The sequence below is a fragment of the Nomascus leucogenys genome, chromosome 6 (assembly GCF_006542625.1).
Source record: "Nomascus leucogenys isolate Asia chromosome 6, Asia_NLE_v1, whole genome shotgun sequence".
In the NCBI taxonomy this organism is placed as follows: Eukaryota; Metazoa; Chordata; class Mammalia; order Primates; family Hylobatidae; genus Nomascus; species Nomascus leucogenys.
The window spans coordinates 85,988,965-86,011,405 of NC_044386.1; the positions used below are offsets into that span (position 1 = coordinate 85,988,965).

General features: G+C 50.7%; 1 protein-coding gene across 1 annotated transcript in view; it reads left to right on the plus strand.

Moving 5' to 3' along the window:
• Nucleotides 1–11,851: 11,851 nt before the first annotated feature.
• SMAD6 (SMAD family member 6) overlaps nucleotides 11,852–22,441 on the plus strand; it is an 80,384-nt gene continuing 69,794 nt past the window's right edge. The window contains exons 1-2 of the mRNA XM_012507571.2: nucleotides 11,852–13,709; nucleotides 21,278–21,334. Of these exons, the coding sequence (XP_012363025.2) occupies nucleotides 12,887–13,709; nucleotides 21,278–21,334 (880 nt within the window). The 5' untranslated portion in view covers nucleotides 11,852–12,886. The remainder of the gene's footprint in view (nucleotides 13,710–21,277; nucleotides 21,335–22,441) is intronic.

The following is a 22,441-nucleotide window of genomic DNA, read 5'->3' on the forward strand; positions in this document are numbered from 1 at the left end:
CCCCTCATTTGGAATTATCTCACCCTTCTTTGTATTCAGGGCTTATTTTGAGCAAGTTCAAAACTGCCTTGCAAAGTTCAAGATCATTATGGCAGGCAAAAATGCAGTGAAATAGCACACCACTGTCAGTTAATTACTAAAAATCCTTTAATAGCTGACATTATTATAAATTATATACCCATGATGACAGGGACAATTGGGCTCTCTGTTTTTCTTGCCCTGCATTGGAACCCCAAACAATGCTGTCTTGTTGGGGAGAATGACCTGGATGCACTTGCAGGCAAGTTGGGAGTTTACATGGGCTACCTTTGCTGACCACACAGGCCCTGGTCCTCTGAGGACACCCTGCTCCTGGGTGGGGATGAGGCAGCTGCCTGACAAGGCCTCAGAACCAACCCTCCCTCCATTTCCACCCCCCTTCTCCACTGCTATTGCTACAAGAGTCTCTTCTTCTTGGACCTCCCAACTCCCTCTGTTCTGCTCCCTGCTTTTCTGCCCATCGAGGCCCAGCTCAAAGAGCCCCTCTTCCAGGCAGCCTCCCCTGATTCTCCTTCCCAAAGCTGCAGACTCATGGTAGGTAGATTCTCTTTTGTCTTTTGAGTCAGGTGTGTAAAGCATACATCTTAAGTGTAAACCTTGATGTTTTTTTATGTATGTATATACCATTTAGCCTTTTTCCAGATCAAAATATACATCCTCTCTTAACTAAAAAATGTTACTGTGTGGAGAGGATGTGGAGAAATACGAACACTTTTACACCATTGGTGGGACTGTAAACTAGTTCAACCATTGTGGAAGACAGTGTGGCGATTCCTCAAGGATCTAGAACTAGAAATACCATTTGACCCAGCCATCCCATTACTGGGTATATACCCAAAGGATTATAAATCATGCTGCTATAAAGACACATGCACACGTATGTTTACTGCGGCACTATTCACAATAGCAAAGACTTGGAACCAACCCAAATGTCCATCAATGATAGACTGGATTAAGAAAATGTGGCACAAATACACCATGGAATACTATACAGCCATAAAAAAGGATGAGTTCATGTCCTTTGTAGGGACATGGATGAAGCTGGAAACCATCATTCACAGCAAACTATCACAAGGACAAAAATCCAAACACTGCATGTTCTCACTGATAGGTGGGAATTGAACAATGAGAACACTTGGACACAGGAAGGGGAACATCACACACCAGGGCCTGCCGTGGGGTCGGGGGAGGGGGGAGGGATAAGCATTAGGAGATATACCTAATGTAAATGACGAGTTAATGGGTGCAGCACACCAACATGGCGCGTGTATACATATGCAACAAACCTGCACGTTGTGCACATGTACCCTAGAATTTAAAGTATAAATAACAACAAAAAAAAGTTTAAGAAAATACATAATAAAGGCTCAAGTAAGCAAATAGAAAAAAAAAAAATGTTACTGTGTGTAAGAATCCCCTCAGGAGCAGGTAAAAAATGCAGCCTCTGGCCTAACTCAGAGATGCTGATTCAGTGGGCCTGGGATGGCCTAGGAATCTACAGGTTAGCTACACCCAGGCCTTCAGGTAGAGGGGCCTCTGGTCCACCCTTGCAGAAACCCACCCAATGCTTCCTGGGATAAGTCCTGTGTCTTCTTAGTTACTCCCCTGTTGCGGGGTGGGGCATGCTCTGGTCTCTTTTATCTGGGGTACCAGAAAGGTTTTGGGTTGAAAGCAGCACCCACAGGGGTGGATCCAGGCTGGATGCAGCCTGAAGCTGCAATTTGGGAAGCTGTCTTTAAGAAAAGAATACTTTGTTGGGTACAGGGTCTTGTAAGGGCTTCCTACAACTGATGTTTGCCCACTTTCAATCCACCCAGGCAGCCACCAAGAATTCACGGTCTTAGAAGTTGTTGAGGTGAGAAGTTGTTTGCTAGACAAGACAGATCACTCCCCAGCTGACCCCTTCCATCCACAGGTATAGCCATGGAGATCTTGGGCCCTGCCCCATACTAGAATCACCTCGGGGAGCTAAAAAAGCAAAAATAACCAACACACTTGGGCCCCACACCAAATATTCTGATTAAATTGGTTTGGGGTGGGGATTGGGCTTTGGTGGTTTTTTAAAACTCCCAGGTGATTCTAATACACAGCCAAAGCTGAGACCCGCTGAGCAGAGACTTGATTCTGAATTTTAATCTTTCCTTATCTGCTCCAGACTTATACTAAGAGAATGCCAAGTGAATGCACCTCCCACCACTACCTTCCGCCTCTGCCTCTGAAGGGGCTGGGACTCCTGGCTGTGGTCAGTGTTCTCAATGCCAACCATGTACCTGGCCCACCTCCAGTGCACCCCTTCCATTTTGGGGACAAATCAACCAGTAGTAATGGGCGTTTATTAAGCATCATACATTATTTCTAATCCTCAGGGCAGCCCTGCGTTTTAGCAGGGAGGAAACTGAGCTCAAGAAGCCTTAGTGATTGCTTTACAGTGGTCTAGTGGGTAAGTGCTGGAGCTGGGATCAAATCCAGGTCTTCACGGCTCCAAAGCCAATGTGTCTTTCCCTCAGCTAGGCTGCTCCTAGAAGCATTGCCTGTTTACTGAATAGCAATCATGCCCAAGGTACAGGCCCAGAGCTGACTTATCCATTAGGTATAGCAGGTCCAGGGCCTAGGGCCCATGATATTTTAGGTGGCCTACAAAATGTTTTAATTTTAATTTTCTTTAAAGCGATAATAATAATAGTAATAATAAATATATAATGACAAATCCAGCCTGGATTTCATTTGTCTTGATGCCAATACACTTGTAAAAAATATTTTTTAAAAATGGTATGGGAGAAGGGGACTGTGAAGACAATGTCTAAGACCCTTGGAAGTCATAATACCCTGGAGAGCACTGGTGACTGTGTCCTTCAGCCCCTTCCAGAGCATGGCTCAGGCTAGTAGGAATTAAGCAAGGAATGTTTATTACACACTTTCTGTACGCCTCACTCTGGGAAGTAAATAAGAGCATAAAGCCTGTCCTGGTCTGCCTAGGAAGAGGAGATGTACACACAGGAAACTAAAAGCAAGACAAGACAGGATGCACGCTCTGACTGTCGGCAGTTCTTACTTAGATCTCTTCTTGTTTTTGTCGTTTCATTTGTCATTTAGTCAGTGTTCTGCTTTGCAGGTTACTGAACTGTTTCATGTACTTAATGATTTAATCAACAATTCTTTTGTTGATTTCTTCCTTCCTTCAACAAATATTTACTATTTTAATAATATATTTATTATTTTAACATACTTGAGAGTGTGTGTGTGTGTGTGTGTGTGTGTGTGTTTTGAGACAGAGTCTCACTATATTGCCAGGCTGGAGTGCAGTGGTTATTCACAGGCATGATCAGAGCACATTTTGGCCTCAAACTCCTGGCTTTAAGAAATCCTCATGCCTCAGCCTCCCAAGTAGCAGGGATGACCACTGTACCTGGCCCTGATTTTATAGTTTTTGAATGGGTAATTGAGCTCATGGTGCAAAAATTCAGGAGGTACTGTAGGATATACACAAAGAAGGCTGAGGGCAGGAGAGAGAGAGAGGCCTCTTTTGTACTGAATCTTTGGTACCGCTTATATTTTGTACCAAGTTCAAGTATTACCTATTTATTATAATAAAAATAAGCAAGCAAACAAAAAACCAGATGGGTTTGGGTTGAAGAGTTTATTCACCCAGCTTTCCAGCCTTCTGGTTTCCTTCCCCAGAAGGAACATTTATACCAGCTTATCATGTATCTTTCCAACATTTATGTGTCTACAAGCATATATGCTTTTAAAAATTTCATGCAAATTTTAGCACACTGTACACATCGTTGTTAGTTAATGCCTTGATCTTTTTTTTTTTTTTCAGATGGAGTTTCGCTCGTCACCCAGGATGGAGTGCAATGGTGTGATCTCGGCTCACTGCAACCTCCACCTCCTGGGTTCAAGCAATTCTCCTGCCTTGGCCTCCCGAGTAGCTGGGATTACAGGTATGCGCCACCACGCCCGGCTAATTTTTGTATTTTTGGTAGAGATGGGGTTTCCCCATGTTGGCCAGGCTGGTCTCGAACCCCTGATCTCAGGTGATCTGCCAGCCTCGGCCTCCTGCAGTGCTGGGATTACAGGCGTGAGCCACCGCGCCTGGCCTGTGTTGATCTTTTTATACAGGAAGCCCCCTCCTTCATCTTCAACAGCTAGATGATATACCTTAATTTCTTTAACTACTGCTAATTTCTTTATCTTGTATTGATAAAGTTAAGGTTGTTTCCAATCTCTTTCTTTTTGCTATAAAGTAACCTTATGGAGCCTAACTCCCCCCTTTCAGTTATACAATACATGACCATATACATGTATCGTTTCACTCATATGCAAGTACATCTGTATGGTATATGTATAAACTGGAATTGCAGGGTCAACGTATGGGCATTGCTGCAGGGAGGGAAAATTGGTACAATTTCTCTGGGGTACCCAGTTGGGCTATATCTATCAATAGTTAAGATCTGTCTCCTCTCCCTAAAAGAGAGCACCTCCTGGCTGCTGGGTTAGGAGTGCAGGGATGAGGAGGACTCAGGCTTTGCTCTTGATGGTCTCTCCAATGTGGACAAATCATCTCCAGCCCTAGGAAGTAGGAATGTAAGATGCCAGGGCAGTGCAAGGAAGATAGCCCTGGGCTAGTGGCTGGGGAGAAAGGGGGAAAAATATTTGCCCAGAGGAAAAGGAGGAAGGACATTCCAGGCAGATGGACCAGGAAGTGCAAAATTTGGGATATTAGAGAGCAGGTGGGGCACTTTGGGGTGTTCCAGAGAGCAGCCCTCTCTTGTTCAGGATTCATGTAGTGGAGCAGTGGGGAGATGAAGTGGGACCTGCTCCTAACAGGGCTGGGAGATTACTCTTTAGCTTGTTAGCCACGGGGATCCACTAAAGTGTTCTCAATCAGGAAGTCTGATAGTCAGAGAGGACTACTAGGAGGCTTTCTCTGGCCACGTTATAAAAGATTGATTGAATGCAGACATTTCTTTAAATAAACTCCTAGTACCTGAAGGGCAGGGCTCCCTGCACTAAATGCCTTTGGCCCATAGTAAGTGCCCAGTAGAAATGCTCTGTTGAATTTTAGCCAGGCACCAAAATGTGACATATCTCTGGTTATCATTTCTCAACTGAGGGCTTCTACAATCCCCTAAAGGTTAGAAGAGTGAACCTCCTCCAGGAGGGCCGAGGTCAGATCTGTGATCAGTCTGGGGTCAGGGTCTGATGCTGCTCACAGTGACCGTGACATGCTTTAGAAGTCTCCCATCTCGGTTCAGAACTCATGAGAATTGTGCATTCTATTCCCTGATATATCTGGGTTAGCTTGAATATTAAAGATCAAATATCCACAAATGTAATATAAAAATAAATTTCCGGGTGGGGCCTGGTGGCTCACGCCTGTAACCCCAGCACTTTGGAAGGCCGAGGCCAGTGGTTCACCTGATGTCAGGAGTTCGAGACCAGCCTGGCCAACATGGTAAAACGCCGTATCTACTAAAAATACAAAAAATTAGCTGGGCATGGTGGGGGCACCTGTAATCCCAGCTACTCGAGAGGCTGAGGCAGGAGAATCGCTTGAACCCAGGAGGCGGATGCTGCAGTGAGCCGAGATCACGCCATTGCACTCCAGCCTGGGCGACGAGAGCGAAACTCCGTCTCAAAAATAAAATAATAAAATAAAATAAAATAAGATAAAATAAAACAATAAAATAAAATAAAATAAAATATAAATTTCCCCAACATCTGTGAATGAAATAACCTCTCCAGAAAAATCCCTTGATTCCAAAAGGCCCCACATTAGCCCAGTTTGAGGAGGATGGATTTAGGTAATGCAGGCTCACAGTCCTCACCCTGGCCTCCATACAACTGCCTCCATCCCTTTTAACAACCATGAAACTCACTGCACTTTGCTCATTCATGCTTCCATTCATTCATTCATTCATTCATGCAATATTTTTGAAGGCTGATAATGTCCAGGGCATTGCCCTCCCCTATGGGTACACAAGGGGCAGAATAACAGTGGCAGCTCTAAATGCTTTGCACATTTTATCTCAGTCAACTCTCACAATGACCATATGAGATAGGTACCTATGCTTAGTAACTTTATTAATCAGATTATTGAGCTGCTGAGTCCTACAGTGTGCCAGAACTTTATTCATTTAACTCCCACCTTGGTCAAGTTGGTCCACTTTACAGGCGAGGGAAGTGAGGGTCACAGAGGTTAAATAGTTTGCAGGGTTGCTATTAGTTCAGTGGCTTAACTTGATAATGACTGACTCCAAGCTCATTTCACTAATAAAAACTACTTTTGATTGAGCCCTTACTAGATGCCAGACACTGCGCTAAGCATTTTGATCTTCAAAACAACCTCCTAATATTATTATTACTATTACCAGCAAAAGATTAAGCATCAATGACATGAGTATACTGTTCAGATGTTCTTTTATACTTTCAAAGATGTGACAGCAAATCATGCTGACTCTATCTTTAGAATATATAAAATGTCCAGGATCCAACTTCTGCTCCCCCACGTCCACTGCTCTCACCCTGGTCCAAGCCACCATGGCCTCTGGCCTGGACCACTGCCACAGCCTCCTACCAGGTCCTGCTCCCACCCCACCCTTGCAGTCAGTTCACAAGGCAGTTCAAGGGAGCCTCTTGAAACAGAAGGGAGATCCTGTTCCTTCTCTGCTCAGAACCTCCAGGGGCTCCCAAGTCACTCAAATGACAAGCCAAAGACCCAGCAATAGCCTATATGAACTTACAATCTGCCCCCAATATTACTCTGATCTCATCACTTTTTTGATGGTCCTGGAACGTGCCAGGTCTGCTCCTATTTCAGGGCCCTTGCACTTGCTATTCTCTGTGGCTGTGACATTCTTCCCCCAGATAGCATCATAGCTAATTTCCTCCCCACTCTACCCCCACCAGCAAGACCTAGCTCAAATGTCACCTTCTCAGGGAAGCCTTCCCTGACCACTTCCTTTAAACCACAACTTGCCATCTCCCAACATTCCTTTCTCTTATTCTCTGCTTTATTTTTGACCTTGGCACCTTTACCTTCAATACACTGGCTACCAGGTTATTTTGTTATGATCTTCCCCTTAGACTCCTTGAGCTAGGAATTTTTGTGTTTTGCTTACTGCAGGATGGCTAGCATCTATAGGAGGGCCTGGCACCCAGTAGGAGCTCAGTAATTTGTGCTAAATGAATGAACACAAAGTTCCATTCATTCACATATGCATTTTCCAAGGTAGAGAGGGTCTAGAGCATTCATCAGAGCTTCAAAAGGGTTGTTTACCACTGCCCAAGGGTGCCCAACTCTCCCATTCGGGGCAGTGTTGACCAAGCAGATTTACCCTCCAAAGGGGGAGACAATACCACTTAGCCACTTGGGCCTATAGTTAGTCTAAAAAATTTGGGCCATTAGAGTTAATAAGTGGGACCCTGGTTTATCCATCAGTCTCTTATGAAGTGGGTCATGATGACTCAGTCTCCCTGACAATCCACCTGCCTATAGCGAGAGGTGGCCCAGATCCCCTCTGTGATGTCTCTGTTCATAAGCGGTAGCCCCTAAATACTGCCCCTTTGCCACCACCCAGAAGTAACTTTTCCCTTGCATGATTTCTGCTGTTTCATGCCTTGTGCCTTTCCAGTAGCATGGGACATTTCCCAAGGACAAGGGACTGGTTTTCTTTTCTAGGACTAGGTATTAAGAAGATGCACACACGTCTCAGGCAGCTCTGGGTTCAAGTCTCAACTCTGCTACCTACTCGGTGTGTGATCTGTAACAAATTACTTAACCTCTCTGTTTCCTCCTCTAAAAATATGGGTCTAGGAAGAATAAAACCTTCTTCACTGTCCTGTTGCGGGGATATGATGAAATACTGATGTGCTTGGCACAGGGATAAGTATGGAGTTCAGTTGAGTGGGGGATTTTATTTCAACCCCCCTACAAATATTTATTGAGTGCCCACTACGTGACAGGCATTGAACTAGGGACCAGGAAGAAGAAATGGGGCAAGCGCTGTCTTATGTGATTTAGCTTTTCAATGGCACAGGCAGAATGGCATCAAATGGCCTGTTTCTGACTCCACTGCCTCCACGCTGCTGTGGGTGGCCTGGGCCTGCTACTTTCACCATCTCATCCCTTGTGGAGCTTACATCCCAAAGGTAGAGGAGAACAGATAAAAGATGGTACGGTTTTGAATTGGGACAAGCCCAGTAAAGAGGAAGCATAGAGTGCTTTGGGGAAAATACTGGAATAAGAGAGTGGGGGCACATTTGAATCTGAGGAGGTCAGAGTTACCTGTGAGTTACTTTGTGAGTAACTACTGTGGATAAGCATCAGGGACCCCACCTTCTTCCTTTCCTCTCTTTTCCCTACATCCCTAGGGATTTGGAGCTTGCTCTCCAGTCTGGCAGCCTCGAGGGAGGGTGTTCTTAGGTCGTAGCACAGCCCTGCCCTGCTGGGTCCCGCCATACACACCCTCTAGTGGCCACAACGCATGCCAGGCACTAGGCTGGATGGGCCCTAGGAATCCAAGGATAGCAGGACTGTCACTGCTCTTCCCATCCTGACATTATCTCAACTCAGATGCAGTGGCCCTGTAAGGAGGGCTGCTTCTAGGTCCTCTTGTCACTTAATTTTGTCAACCACCTCCAGCATGATTCTTATTTCCACTGCACAGATGAGAATCCCAAGGCTCATAAAGTTGAGGGAGGTAAGTAGGGTCAGTACTGAATTTAGGCCCACCGGACTCTGGTTTCAGTGAGCTTCAGGTGACATCGTTCCTGAGCACATCAGGAACGATGCCACATCTCCCAGTGAGCAAGAGATGATGCCAGATTTTGCCATTACTACCCAGCAAAGAAGGCAGATCTCCCCAGAAAGGTCACTGCTTCAATCTCTCCTTGGTCTGAGGCTGTTGGGGCATCTCTCAGGGCACTCCCCCAGGAACTCTGCAGATTGGGATGCCATGGTACCTCAGAGAGGCATGGGGGTGGAAGTGGGGAGAAGGGAGCCCCTGGGGGTATGTGCTGAGCATCTGTAGAAGCACACACGTCCCTGCCCTCAGGAGGTCCTGCAGGTTACCTGCTGGTAATCCTTCCTGCTCGGCCCATTTCCTTTGCTTCCCATTACACAAGCATACCCCTTCTTCAGCCAAACTGGCTGGGTTTTAATCCGGCATCGGCCACTAACTACAAGCTTGTGCAAGTTACTTTTGGCAAGCCTTTGTGCCTCAGTGTCTTTATCTATAAAATGGTGGTAATAGGCCGGACATGGTGGCTCATGCCTATAATCCCAACACTTTGGGAGGCCAGGGCCGGCAGATCTCTTCAGGCAGGTCAGGAGTTCGAGACCAGCCTGGCCAACATGGTAGAACCCTGTCTCTACTAAAAATACAAAAATTAGGTGGGCATGGTGGTGCATGCCTACAGTTCCAGCTACTTGGGAGGCTGAGGCATGAGAATCACTTGAGTGCAGAGCTGAGATCCCACCACTGCACTCCAGTCTGGGGACAAAGCAAGGCTCTGTCTCAAAAAAATAAATACATTAAATAAAAAATAAAAATAAAATGGTGGTAACAACTATAGCTATCCCCAAAACGTTGTATTCTGGGGCCTCAACCCCTGCCACTTTGATTCAGTAGGTGGGCCTTTGAACCACATTTTGGAAATCCCTGCCTGAAGAGTATAGTCTGGCAACACAGACCTACACACCACTTCCAGCCAGGGGATGAGCAGGCGTGCTGGTTCATGCCTCTCTTGGTTTAGCATGTTAGCATTGTCAATGCCATCCTCGTTTTAGTGGCAAGTTACATGAGTGAGCTCCTGTGCCTCAGTTTTCCTCATCTGTAACTGGAGATAATAATAGTAACTATGTTAAGTCCTTATATATTAATAATAATAGTACCTATGTTAAGTGTTGTGAGCATTAACTAAGTCCTGGAACATGGTCAATACGCACGAACTATTACTATTGTAATCCACAGTCAAAGATAATCTACCAAGAGCATACACGGGGATAAAAGAAAATACATTGAGTTTCTCTTTGTATTTTAAGATGTATTAATTTCCCCATGGGCGAGAAGTGACTGAAAGGGGCCACAAGACAGGCTTCTGGGGTGCAGGTCACGTTGCTTTTTGGGTGCTGGTGACATCATGTTTGTTCACGTGTGAAAATTCATCCTGCTGTTCGCTTGCGATTTGTGCATTTAACGTGCACTATCTCCAGGGACCTTCGTGGTTCTGTGAAGCACGAAGGGCAAGCATCCTCATCCGCGGTTTCAAACAAGAAACAGGCTAGGACCGCTACTTTAATTTGGCCAAAGTAGTAGGGGATGGGTGTGAGGAAGTGTCTCAGTCCGATCTTTCGTTCGGGGAGCAACCGCCACTCTCAGAGGCGCAGTGCGAACAGTACCTGGTTCCAGGTAAAGCTCAGCAAAGGGTTCTGAATCCTCCTTGCAAATGCCACCCTTCCCCCAGCGCACACCGACTCTGGGCACGGCCGGGGGTTCGCACCGCCGCGCACTCCCCAGGCCAGCCCCACGCGTGGCCACCCTCCATGGAGACCCGCCCGCCGGCGCCCCGCGGCCACCGCGGGGGAATGGCGCCCAGCCCCGGGCCAATGAGAGTAGCGGAATTTCTTTCATTCAGCGCGGGGCCAGGCTCCTGCCCGGAAAGGGGCGGGGCGCCGCGCCGGGGGTGGGGCCGCCGCTCGCGGGGGGAGAGGGCGGGGCCGGCCCCGCTGCCTGGCCAATCGGCGCCGCGCCCGGGGGGGGAGGGGGGCCCAGGCCTTTTTTTCCCCTCCGCGCGGGACCAATCCCGACTTTACAAGCTTGAACTTTTGCCACCCTCGGACGAGCGAGCGCGCCCGAGGAGGTACCCCGCCGCGCCGGCTCCAGGGGCAGGAGCGGCCTTAACCCTTCCCGCGCCGGGCGTCAGGCTGCCGCCGCCGCGCCTGCGATTCCGCCCCCAACCCACCCCCATTTTCGCGTGGAAACCTCGCTAGGGAAAGCGTGATCCCTCACCTACAGCCCTCTCCGAGGTGCGGAGAGTAAACTGGAGAAGGGAGAGGAAGCACCCGTCCTGGAGGGGGCCCGGCCGGCCGGCGGCCCGCCTCGCTCCGAGGGAGGGCCGTGGCGACCGAGAGGAGCCAGCGAGTAGACACTCCCCGCCTCTACCCCACCCTCTCCATCTCCCCACTCCGGGCGAGACTGCAGCCACCGTACGCAAAGCGTCCTGAGCTCCCTGTTTGGCCCAGCAGAGCGACCCCCGACTTTGTGCAAGGAGCGTAAAGTCCCTCGTGCAGTCACGGAAGATCCGCTACCCCAACATATCCGCCGCCCCCTGCTCCTCAGAGGCTCAACCCATGAAGGCACACACGCACACCCATTTTTATTAGCCTGCCCTGGGATGGGGGTTTGGAACAACTTTAAAGTGCAAAGTGTGTTTGTAAGTTTGTGCACAAGCCAGGGAGAGGCAAAGCGCCCCGTTTGCGTCCGAGTCTCATTGGGTCCGCCGAGCCTCGCGCGCCTGGCCGTGGCTCGTGTAACCCTGTGCGTGTGTGTGTGTGTCCGCGCGCGCGTGTGTGTGCTCGCTCGCATCCGTGCTCTGGGCGCAACGCGAGGCAGAAAGCGGGCCGCGGGCGCTGTCAGGCGCCCGGCGGGGGTGCCGGGGTGGTGTGGGGCGGGGGCCCGAGCTCGGCCCGCCCCGGGAGCCGGCCCCTTGGAGCCTCCGGCCCTGCAATGGGACGTGTTCTCCTTTAAGAGTTAAGAAACTTGAAACCTTGTTTGCGCAACAATCAGCGCCGCGGAGCCGCCAAAGTGTCTAGACTGGCATATGATGGGAGGCAGCCAATGACTCCGCGGCGCTCCTCCGGGGGCCCTCAGTGTGCGTTTGAGGAGAACAAAAAAGAGAGAGAGAGCCGAGCGGGGGAGCGATCGAGGGAGCTGAGCCGAGAGAAAGAGCCGCCGGGCGCTGCCTTGCCAGACCTCGCTGGGACCCCGGGGCCACCGGGAGGCACTTTTGTGGAGGGGGGAGGGGGGGCGGCCTCGGCGCACGAAGCGTCCGAGGGCAGCGTGGGGCGGGCTGCGACCTCTGCCTCGGTGGACTGCGTTTTTAATTAAGGATTCCCAGCAGCTCTTTGGGATTTTTACAGCTTCCACTCATGTGTTGACACCCGCGTCCAGGAGAAACTCGCTCCAAGTGCATCTAGCGCCTGGGACCTGAGACGGCGTTGGCCTTTCGTGCATGCAAATCCAGGGATTTAGGTTTTGTTTGGGATTTCCTTTTCTTTCTTTCCTTTTGTTATTTTTTTCCTTTTTGCAGGGAGTAAGTAAGAAGGGAGCTGGGGGTATCAACAAGCCTGCCTTTCGGATCCTGCAGGAAAAGCCCATGTAGTTAAGCGCTTTGGTTTAAAAAAAGGCAGGGTAAAGGCAGGGCTTTCCAGACACGTTTGGGGGTTCGCGCGAGCGCTTTGTGCTCATGGACCAGCCGCGCAACTTTTGAAGGCTCGCCGGCCCATGTGGGGTCTTTCTGGCGGCGCGCCGCCTGCAGCCCCCCTAAAGCGTGGGGGCTGGAGTTGTTGAGCAGCCCCGCCGCTGCGGTCCATGTAGCCGCTGGCCGCGCGCGGACTGCGGCTCGGCGTGCGCGTGTTCCCGGCCGTCCCGCCTCGGCGAGCTCCCTCATGTTGTCGCCCTGCGGCGCCCCTTCGACGACAGGCTGTGCGCGGTCTGCACGGCGCTCCGCGGCGGAGCTTCATGTGGGGCTGCGACCCGCGCAGCCGGCGCCTCGCTGAGGGAACGGACCCCCGGTAACTGGAGACCGTCTCCCCCCCACCCCTGGCGCCAAAGGATATCGTATGTTCAGGTCCAAACGCTCGGGGCTGGTGCGGCGACTTTGGCGAAGTCGTGTGGTCCCCGACCGGGAGGAAGGCGGCAGCGGCGGCGGCGGTGGCGGCGGCGGCGACGAGGATGGGAGCTTGGGCAGCCGAGCTGAGCCGGCCCCGCGGGCAAGAGAGGGCGGAGGCTGCGGCCGCTCCGAAGTCCGCCCGGTAGCCCCGCGGCGGCCCCGGGACGCAGTGGGACAGCGAGGCGCCCAGGGCGCGGGGAGGCGCCGGCGCGCAGGGGGCCCCCCGAGGCCCATGTCGGAGCCAGGGGCCGGCGCTGGGAGCTCCCTGCTGGACGTGGCGGAGCCGGGAGGCCCGGGCTGGCTGCCCGAGAGTGACTGCGAGACGGTGACCTGCTGTCTCTTTTCGGAGCGGGACGCCCCCGGCGCGCCCCGGGACGCCAGCGACCCCCTGGCCGGGGCAGCCCTGGAGCCGGCGGGCGGCGGGCGGAGTCGCGAAGCGCGCTCGCGGCTGCTGCTGCTGGAGCAGGAACTCAAAACGGTCACGTACTCGCTGCTGAAGCGGCTCAAGGAGCGCTCGCTGGACACGCTGCTGGAGGCGGTGGAGTCTCGCGGCGGCGTGCCGGGCGGCTGCGTGCTGGTGCCGCGCGCCGACCTCCGCCTGGGCGGCCAGCCCGCGCCGCCGCAGCTGCTGCTCGGCCGCCTCTTCCGCTGGCCCGACCTGCAGCATGCAGTGGAGCTGAAGCCCCTGTGCGGCTGCCACAGCTTCGCCGCCGCCGCCGACGGCCCCACCGTGTGCTGCAACCCCTACCACTTCAGCCGGCTCTGCGGGCCAGGTGAGCGCGTTGCGCCGGCCGGGGGGGCCCTGGCTCCCCGTCCCCGTCCTCTTCCGTGCCCTTCTCTCTGTGACACTGCGGGTCGGTGCAGCTGCGGGTGCTTCCCCGGGTGCCCTTGGAGCGTGGGAGCCACCAGGGGAGGCGCCTCAGACCGGCCGAGGGGAGTGGGTGTCCCAGCACACACATCAAGTGGCAACTTTATCTCAAGGCTCCGGTAAACTTAAAAGGGGACATGTCGTAGTTTTCTCTGTGCAGTTTCAGGGACATGATGTAGGCTCCAACTTCATAGGCAGTGAAAGGGGAGGGCAGGCCAAGGAGAGACCAAAGAAGTAGGTGCTATTTCCTCCTACCTCAATTCCGGAATCTACCCCAGTCTGTGCCCAGGCTTCTAGCGTTTGTATGCACGTGCCCTTACCCATACTGTGCTTTTCTATGTCCAAGTAGCTGTAAGTTGTGAAATTGGGTGTACACAAATCATAGCTAGAATCAAAAGTGTTCATCAAATGTCCAATTTGTGCCTTTGTATACTTTCGACAAAGCTTTGCAGGGTAACCGCTCTCTGGAGTAAAGAGCACCCTCATAAATTTATTCCCCACATATTATCATTCTCCACATCCCTTGGGTGTCAAGTGCCAGGGTCTTCCATAGTCCTTTTCAAGTTTTGTGTTCAGCTTTTGTATAGAGTTTAGGGTCTTGGAGGCATCGGTGAGTAGGTGAAGAAGCCAGATACTGGATTACCTCTGAGAACTGCCCCCCTTCTTTGTTCTCCTCTTAGGATTTCCTGCACACACCCCACCCTCAGCCTTGCTTACCTGGCCAGGCCGTCGTGCTCAGGTGCAGACAGGCGGAGGCCCCAGCAGGTCAGGAGGCTCCAGCAGGCCAGGAGCTTGCACTTGCCTTGCTCTGACCTCTGTCTTGCGGGGAACACACATTTAAGCCTGTAGCTAGTCTCTGAGGGATGTATGGGAATCCATTAGGTGGCACTGGGGTTTTGCAGGGGTGGGACTGGCAGGGAGTCACAGGCTCTTGAGCCTGGAAGGGCTCTGAATCCCTCTATTCTGGCTTCCATGGGGAGAGTCAGCACCCAGGCTGGGAGCACAGAGAGGGTCAGATTGTAGGTCTCCTGACTCTCTGTGTGGAAGGGGAAAGTGGGCCTAGGACGGTGCATTTGTCCTAGGTGTCTTGTTTGCGTGTGGAATAGTGTCTGGAGAGGAAAAGAAGTTTCCCCTCAGTGATGATTCCTGCATAGAGGGCATTGATGGGGGCGGGTGGGGAGGGGCAGTGTTGATCAGGCACCCTACTCCCCTCATGGTCACTCCAGTCCCAATTTAGGAGCTATGAGCAGTCCCTGATCTGTGGCCCATGCCAGTCTTTCTATATATTCTTTTCCCCTTCCTGACAGCTTTCCCTGGAAGTGACTTTCTCTCCTCTGCCAACTATGTCTCCTCCCTGCCTCTGGGGAAGGAGACCCCTATTTATGGTTGTCTTGCTCCTGGTCTTTTTTTTTTTTTTTTAAGTAGGTCCATTCCACTCTTGGTAGAAGCCCCTGGCAGGTGTATTCTCTCTCGCCACTTCAGTGTGCAGCAAATGTTTGTTAAGCAATTACTCTGGGCCAGGCACTGTGCTGGGTTCTGTGGCTAACAGAGTGGAAATATGAGTAGGATCTGTGCCCTCAAGAAACATAATCTCACGAGGGATTTATGGGGGAGAGATGGGGGAAGAAGGGAAGTGTGCAGGGCCAGGTCATTGGATGTGAACTACCAGAAGGCTATGGGTGTGTATGTAATAGGATGGCATGCAGGAGCTCCACAGCTCCAACCTGGAGCAGGACCTTGGAGGATGGGTCAGAGGAGAGGGAGCCAGCCAGCTCAGAGTCAAGGTGTCAGGCACGTTCAGGTGGGTGGGCAGGGAGGGGGAGGAGTGAAGAAGTTGGAGACGATGGACAGGACCACTCCTGCTACTACTCCTGGGACTAGGAGTTGGCTTGGGTGTTGATTTGCATTTGGTGGTTTTGGAGAGGTACAGGTCAAGAGATATCTGGCAAGCTGCAGTAGAACCGTTCTTGACCTAGTCCTAGGCTCTGCCCAGCTAGTAACCTGCAGCTTGACTTTGAATGAGTTACCTCCCCTCTCAGCCACCGTGCTGGTCAGTGGTGGTGGCTCTAGGAATATTCTCCCCATCTAAATCTGGACTAAGCCTTGGGACTTGATTCCCCTCCTCCTCCCAGAAGGAGGCGCTGTTGTCAGGGCTGCAGCACCCCAAGTCTCCTCCCGTTTCTTTGCTAGCTGCTAGCCTGTGGGGCCCCCATTCAGCCACCCTGGGGACAGCTGGGAGGACCGATGGTCAGGGAAGAGTTTCCAGTATGTGCCAGGTTGACCCTCTTGCCCCTGGCCTGAGAGCTGGGGGAGCCCTGGGCTGCCCACCCCGCCTCCACCGCCTGGCCGCCAGCCTGGCTCCCGTAACTGGGCGGGCGCATAGCTGGGGCTCAGCGGTGCGCGTCCTGATAAGGAGACTGCGCCTTCCAGGGCTCTGGGGAGAGGGCCGGGGCTCCGGGCAGACAGATACGCGCACACACACAGCGCAGGCACACCGCTAGCCAGCAAAGTACACTGGAACACCGGCGCTGAGGGACTCCCACCTGGCAGCAGTCACCTCCGCACCTTCACCGACCACCGCAGGCAGCCCCGGTGACAGGAGACCCCTTCCTGGGCAGTGTGGACCCCTGCTGTTCAGAGCCCACTCTCCATCAACTTGAGTTGTGGCCTTGGGGCTAGTTTCCCCTTTGGGCCTCTTTTCCCATATCTAAAGTAAGGGGTTGGAGGGAATCCCTGAGGGCTGATGTGCGGATTCCAGGCCACACAGGCCTCCGTCCCCTCCCCCACTCTGCCCCAGGCTTGTCTCGGAAACTGGGGTCCTCAGGAGGGGACCCACCTCTGCTGGGCATGGGCTGGGGGCCTCCTGGCCTCCCAACCCGTGGGAGTCAGGCCCAGCTCTGCCTCCCCCTTGGGTGTCTTTCTGTCCCAGGAAAAGCCAGTTCGCTGAGCTCGGTGGGTGCCTATGTGGACGGAAATGTGGAGAAATACTTTAATCACAGCTCTAACCTGTGTTTATAGAGCTCCTTTCTCCTGAAAGTATCCATTAACTTCGGAATAAATCTCCTGCTCTTTGCTTCCCCACTTTTTTTTTCTGTAATTATATTCAGTAAATTACTATTATCCAAATTGCGCCCGGGGAAAAGAGACAGAGCGAGAGAAAGAACTTTTAAACGACTGGAGGAGGCCGCCTAGGAAAACACAGGGTTCCCAGGCCAGGACTATAGGAATTAGAATGGGCTAGAAAGTTTTCCTTTTATTTGGCCTGGCATTATCCCTTTGAAATGAGATCAATTTCAAGTTGGGCTTCCAAGCCCCCGCCCTGCCCGGCTCAGCGGCCCCTAGCCCTGCTTGTCTGCTCCTCCTAGCTCCTCCTGGAGGTGAGGAAGGGGTGATAATGTGCAGTTTGCCTCTTGCTGGCGCCAGCCGGCCGCGCTGTTTATCTGGCTGCCAGGGGAATCTGGGCAATTAGGCTCAGCCGGCCTTAAAGTGCCAGGAGCTCCTTTTCTGCGTCTCCCATCATGGGGCTTAGGGTTGAGTCTTCAGGTTCTGGGGGCAGGAAGGACGGGCACTCAGGAGGCCCCTCCCCACCCACAGCTCCTCTTTGGGAGGGGGGAAACTTGGCAACCCGGGAGGCATGTGGATCTTTTCCTAAGCAAGATGCTGAGCTGCAAAGATGGGGTGGAAGGTAATGTCCCATACTGAAACTTTGCCAGGCACTGGGAGAGGCTGTGAACTCTTTTCTGGCTTTAGAATTTAGGTCTAGATCCCAAAAGGCTAAGTACCCCCTGGGGGCTAACCAGAGGCATGCCTGGGCTGAGCTGAACCTTCTGGTGCACTGGCCCCTGGCTGACTGCTCTTGCTTCTGCAGGAAGTTGGAGGAGATTCCTGAAGTAGATGCCTCAGGCTGGATGTCCAAGGGGGTTGGAGTTTCTGATGTCTTGCTGTCTCCCTCTCTTTTCTTTTTCTCCCTACTAGGTCCATTTTTTTCAGAGGGGCCTGCAGTGCTCTAAAAGTTCTGTTGAAGTTTAGAGCATATTGGTTATTATTTTAAAATCAATACAACTTTTAAGAATACTAAGACAACTTCTAAGAGGGGAGTAGACAGAGGGCCTGGTGGCAGCTCACAGTTTCTTTTCTGACCTTTAGTCTCACCCACCAAGTGTCCCACCTGAGTGCCCACCTTGCCCACCTGAGGTAATGCCCTGGGGCTCCACCAGTCCAGATCCACAGGGTGCAGCCATGTGGGAGTGGCGGCTGATTGTTACCCAGTAGTGTTGATAGCACATTATTCATGACAGCCAAAGAGAGGAAGCAACCCAAATGTCCGTTAGCTGATAAATGGATAAATGAAATATGGTACATCGAAGAATGGAATATCATTCACCCATGAAAAAGAACGAAGTCCAGCACCAAAATGTGCTACAACATGGATGAACCTCGACGACTTTGTGCCACGTGAAAGAAGAAGCCAGCCACAAAAGGCCATATATTGTATGAAATGAAATGTCCAGAATGGGCAAACCCATAGAGACACAAAGTAGGTTAGTGGTTGCCCAGAGTTTTGGGGTTGGGGTCTAGGAAGTGACTGCCAATGGGGATGGTGTTTCTTTTTGTGATGAAAAAAATGTCTTGTGTTTAGATGGTGGTTGATGGTTGCACAACACTATGAATATACTAAAAAACCACTGAATGGTATATTTTAAAAAAGGATGAATCTTAGGTTATGTGAATTATATCTCAATTTTTGGAAAGGGTTACCTGATATTGGTCTCTAGCTGGCCTCCCCGATAACACCTGCAGCTACCTTCATGTGTGGCCTCGGGCAGGTCCTTCAGCAAGCGGAACCTTAGTTTTCATATCAGTGAAAAGAAGGAATTGAGTTGGGTGAACCCCAAGGCCTCTTCTGTCTCTGACACTCTAAATACTTGTGTTGTGGGGTGGAGTCTAAAGCCTTCATACTTTTTTAGTTGCCTACAATGGAATCTAGTGATTAGCTTTCAGTCCCTGCAGTTGTTAAACAGTTGTGTGCATACCATTTTGCCAGAGCTAATGGGAGCCTGGTGAGGTCCCTCCTGAACGCTTTGTAGTGCTCCACTAGCTGGCATGTCTCATGGTTCAGGTTCATAGATTTTCTTTCTATCTCACGACATTGGAACTCCCAGCTCAGCTATGGCCATGTGTAGCAGGTGTCACAACTCAAGGCCCAGGTAGTTCTTCCAGGTGGGACTTCATGAGCCTTTCCTGCCTTCCACCTTTTGAGTCCCAGGTAAGCAGCCCCTGGAAGAGATGCTGGCATTGGTTACAGAGGCTTGACTCCAGCCACTACTGCCCATAGTTGTCAAGATTCACCTTTGGGGACAAATCCTGGGGGCAGATGTCCAGAGCTCCATGCCATGTGTGGCCTAGACCTCAGCCAGTCAGATTTTTGCAAAAGTAACCCTAAGGAATTGCAGGCTTTCTGATAAGCTCATGGGGGTAGTGGAAGGGCATGGAGTTCAGAGACCTGGCTTTGGTTCTGGCTCCATACCTAGGTCCTGAGGGAGTCACTTCCACTCACCAGTCTCCTTCTCTGTACAGTGGAAGCACTGGCCTCAATTCTCTTTTCCTGTGGAACACCAACCCTTCCTATGCCCTGTCTCTTATCCTGAGAGGCTGGTCCTCACTCAAGGCTGGCCTCTAGGCCTGAGAGCCCCCTGGATCCTCTTTTTGCACATCTTTGTCCACAGGTGCATTCAACTTTACCATTATCCTTATCCCAGTTGTCTGTGTCCACATTTAGTGAGCACATTCTGTGCAGGTGGTGTCCCAGACCCAGCGGGGATGAAGGGGTGTAAGTCAGGGCATCTCTTGATTCCACCTCATTGGGTGGCAGAGCAGAGTCAGGCCTGGACTGGAATCCCAGCTCCACCATGACTGGCTCAGGGCACATGCGCAAGTCAGTTTTCTCATCTGTAAAATGGGGATGATGTCATCTCATTTATTTTTTGTATTTTGAGAAAGGATTAAATAAAAATAGGTGCCTGATGAGCATAATTAACTACTCTGTACCTGAGGTCTAAAATAATAAAATTGAAAGTGATTGGCATGGAGTGAGACAAGGTAGACACCGAGCAAATGTTCACGTCTCTCTCAGTGGCTACTCTGATTCACTTTTCCTTCTCCCTAATTTCTGTCCACAGAAAGTCTCTGTTTCTAAACCTCAGAGCTTTGACTTTGTTGGAAGTAACTTTGAGCTGGAAAAGCCAGGGTGGGGAAGAGGTGAGGCCTCATTGGGTGTATGGAGCAAAACAAATGCTCCTATAACTAATTGTGCCTTATTACAATTGTGAAAAACACTTATTACCCCTTGTGTCATTACTGATACCCGCCTAATAATAGTTATTACCACTTTATTACCACTGAGAGTTTGTTTTAGTTTGCGATTTGATTGTGTTTAGTTTCATTTACCGAAAATGAAGGGTCATTTCATTCATGCAAATTGTTACTTAGTTTAGCAAATTGTTACTTCCCATAAAGCAAGAAGCTAAGGAATTCTTCTGAAGGCAAAGTATATGTTTTTAAGGAGGAGTATTTTAGGCAAATGGAAGGAAACCCAAAGAAAAATATCATAGACAATAAGGAATCATAGCGTCTGAGCTGTAGAGAGCTTGTGTTCCTCCCCTGTCCTTTACAAAAGGGGAGACTGAGGCCAACAGCTGGAAGTGACTGGCTTAAGGCCTCCTATTGAGACAGCTGGGTTTGGCCTTTTGGGTCCTAACCCTTTCTACTGTCCTCCCCTGCACCTAGGAATGCTAGCCCTAATGCAGCTTGTTTGGACACGAGTTTCTGCGTCTGGGCCTTTGCACTCACGCTAGGCTTGCCAAATTTAGCAAATAAAATGCAGGATGCCCAGTTAAATTCAAATATCAGATAAATAACGCACCATATTTTAGTATAAGTACACCCCCAATATTGAAAGGAACACACTTATACTACAAAATGGTGCCATGTTTATCCAAAACTCAAATGTAACTGAGCACCCGGTATTTTGTCCAGCAAACCCTGGCTCTGACTTTCCCTGCACTCACGTTTCTCTTGTTAAAGTAGTAACAGTTACTGTTTATGGAGGTGTTTTTCAACAGTTACAAGAGCTGCACTAAGCATTTTACATACATTATCCCAGCAAACCTGGGAGGTCTAGATGATTATTATCCTCATTTTAGAGCTGAGGAAACAGGCTCAGAGAAGTGAAGTAAGTTGCTTGAGGCCACACAGCCAAAGGTGGCAGGGCTGGGATTGAGCCCATATCTGTTTGAGCCCCAAGCCTGTGGCTTTAATTGTTGAGGGGATTTGGGCAGCAGAGGAGGTGGGACAAAGGGAGGGCTTCCTGAAGGCTGAGTTTATTATTTGAGGAAACCAGTAATTAAAAGCATGTAGAACCTGAGGTGTGAGCTCCCCCACCCTGGCAGTGACATGCTGTCTCCTGTCTTCCAGAATCTCCGCCACCTCCCTACTCTCGGCTGTCTCCTCGCGACGAGTACAAGCCACTGGGTAAGTATGCCCTCCTTCCTACCCTTGCAGAGGTGTGTCCCAAACTGGGTACCCCTCAGCCCAGTGTCTGTCCAGCCTCAGGGCTAGAGGGCTGGAGGGGAGGGGTGAAAGCCAGACTGGTTGCTGTGAAATGGGGTGAAGTTGCACAAACACTCCCACAGTTGGGCCAAAGCAGACCCAGCTTCTGCAGCAGGCTATTTACATCTCGAAATTCCACGGCTCATCATTAACCTCTCTGTGACCTTTAAACATGGGCCTGTCGAAGATGAATGGGTTTTGACTTACGCATCTCACTGGAGGTGGGTTGGTATTTCTGTGTCTCTTTCCTCTCTCTTGGGCCCCCCAGCCTTGGGTTATTCTCCTTTAGAGTGTATTAATTAGTAGTATAACAAATAGGTTGGGCATGAAGTCTTTGTTGAGAGGAGCTGTGTATTTTCCCCCTTTTTAAGCCAAGATGTTCACTTGAGCAGAAACAACAATTGGAGTGTTAAAAAGGAATGTATATTGGTACACAAAGTCCCTGGCATGGACTGTCCCCTAGGTGAGCTTAGTGGAGTTGGTAATTTTAGACAACTCCCATTCAGAGGCAGAACATATTTTCTGTAAAATCTTGAGCCTAGATGATCAGCCCATATTCTGGGGTAGATGTAAGTGGTTTCAAAAATAGAGATTGTTGGCTCACGCCTGTAATCCCAGCACTTTGGGAGGCCAAGGAGGGCAGATCACTTGAGGTTAGGAGGTTGAGATCAACCTAGCCAACATGGGGAAACCCCGTCTCTACTAAAAATACAAAAATTAGCCGGGTGTGGTGGTGCACATGCTCCCGAGTAGCTATAATCCCAGCTGCTCGGGAGGCTGAGGCAGGAGAATTGCTTGAACCTGGAAGGTTGCAGTGAGCTGAGGTCACGCCACTGCACTCCAGCCTGGGCGACCGAGTGAGTGAAATTGTGTCTCAAAAAAAAAAAAAAAAAAAAGAGTAGAGATTGTGGCTGGGAACGATGGCTCATGCCTGTAATCCCAGCATTTTAGGAGGCTAAGGTGGGAGGATTGCTTGAAGCCAGAAGTTCCAGACCAGCCTGGGCAACATAGCAAGACCCTATCTCTATA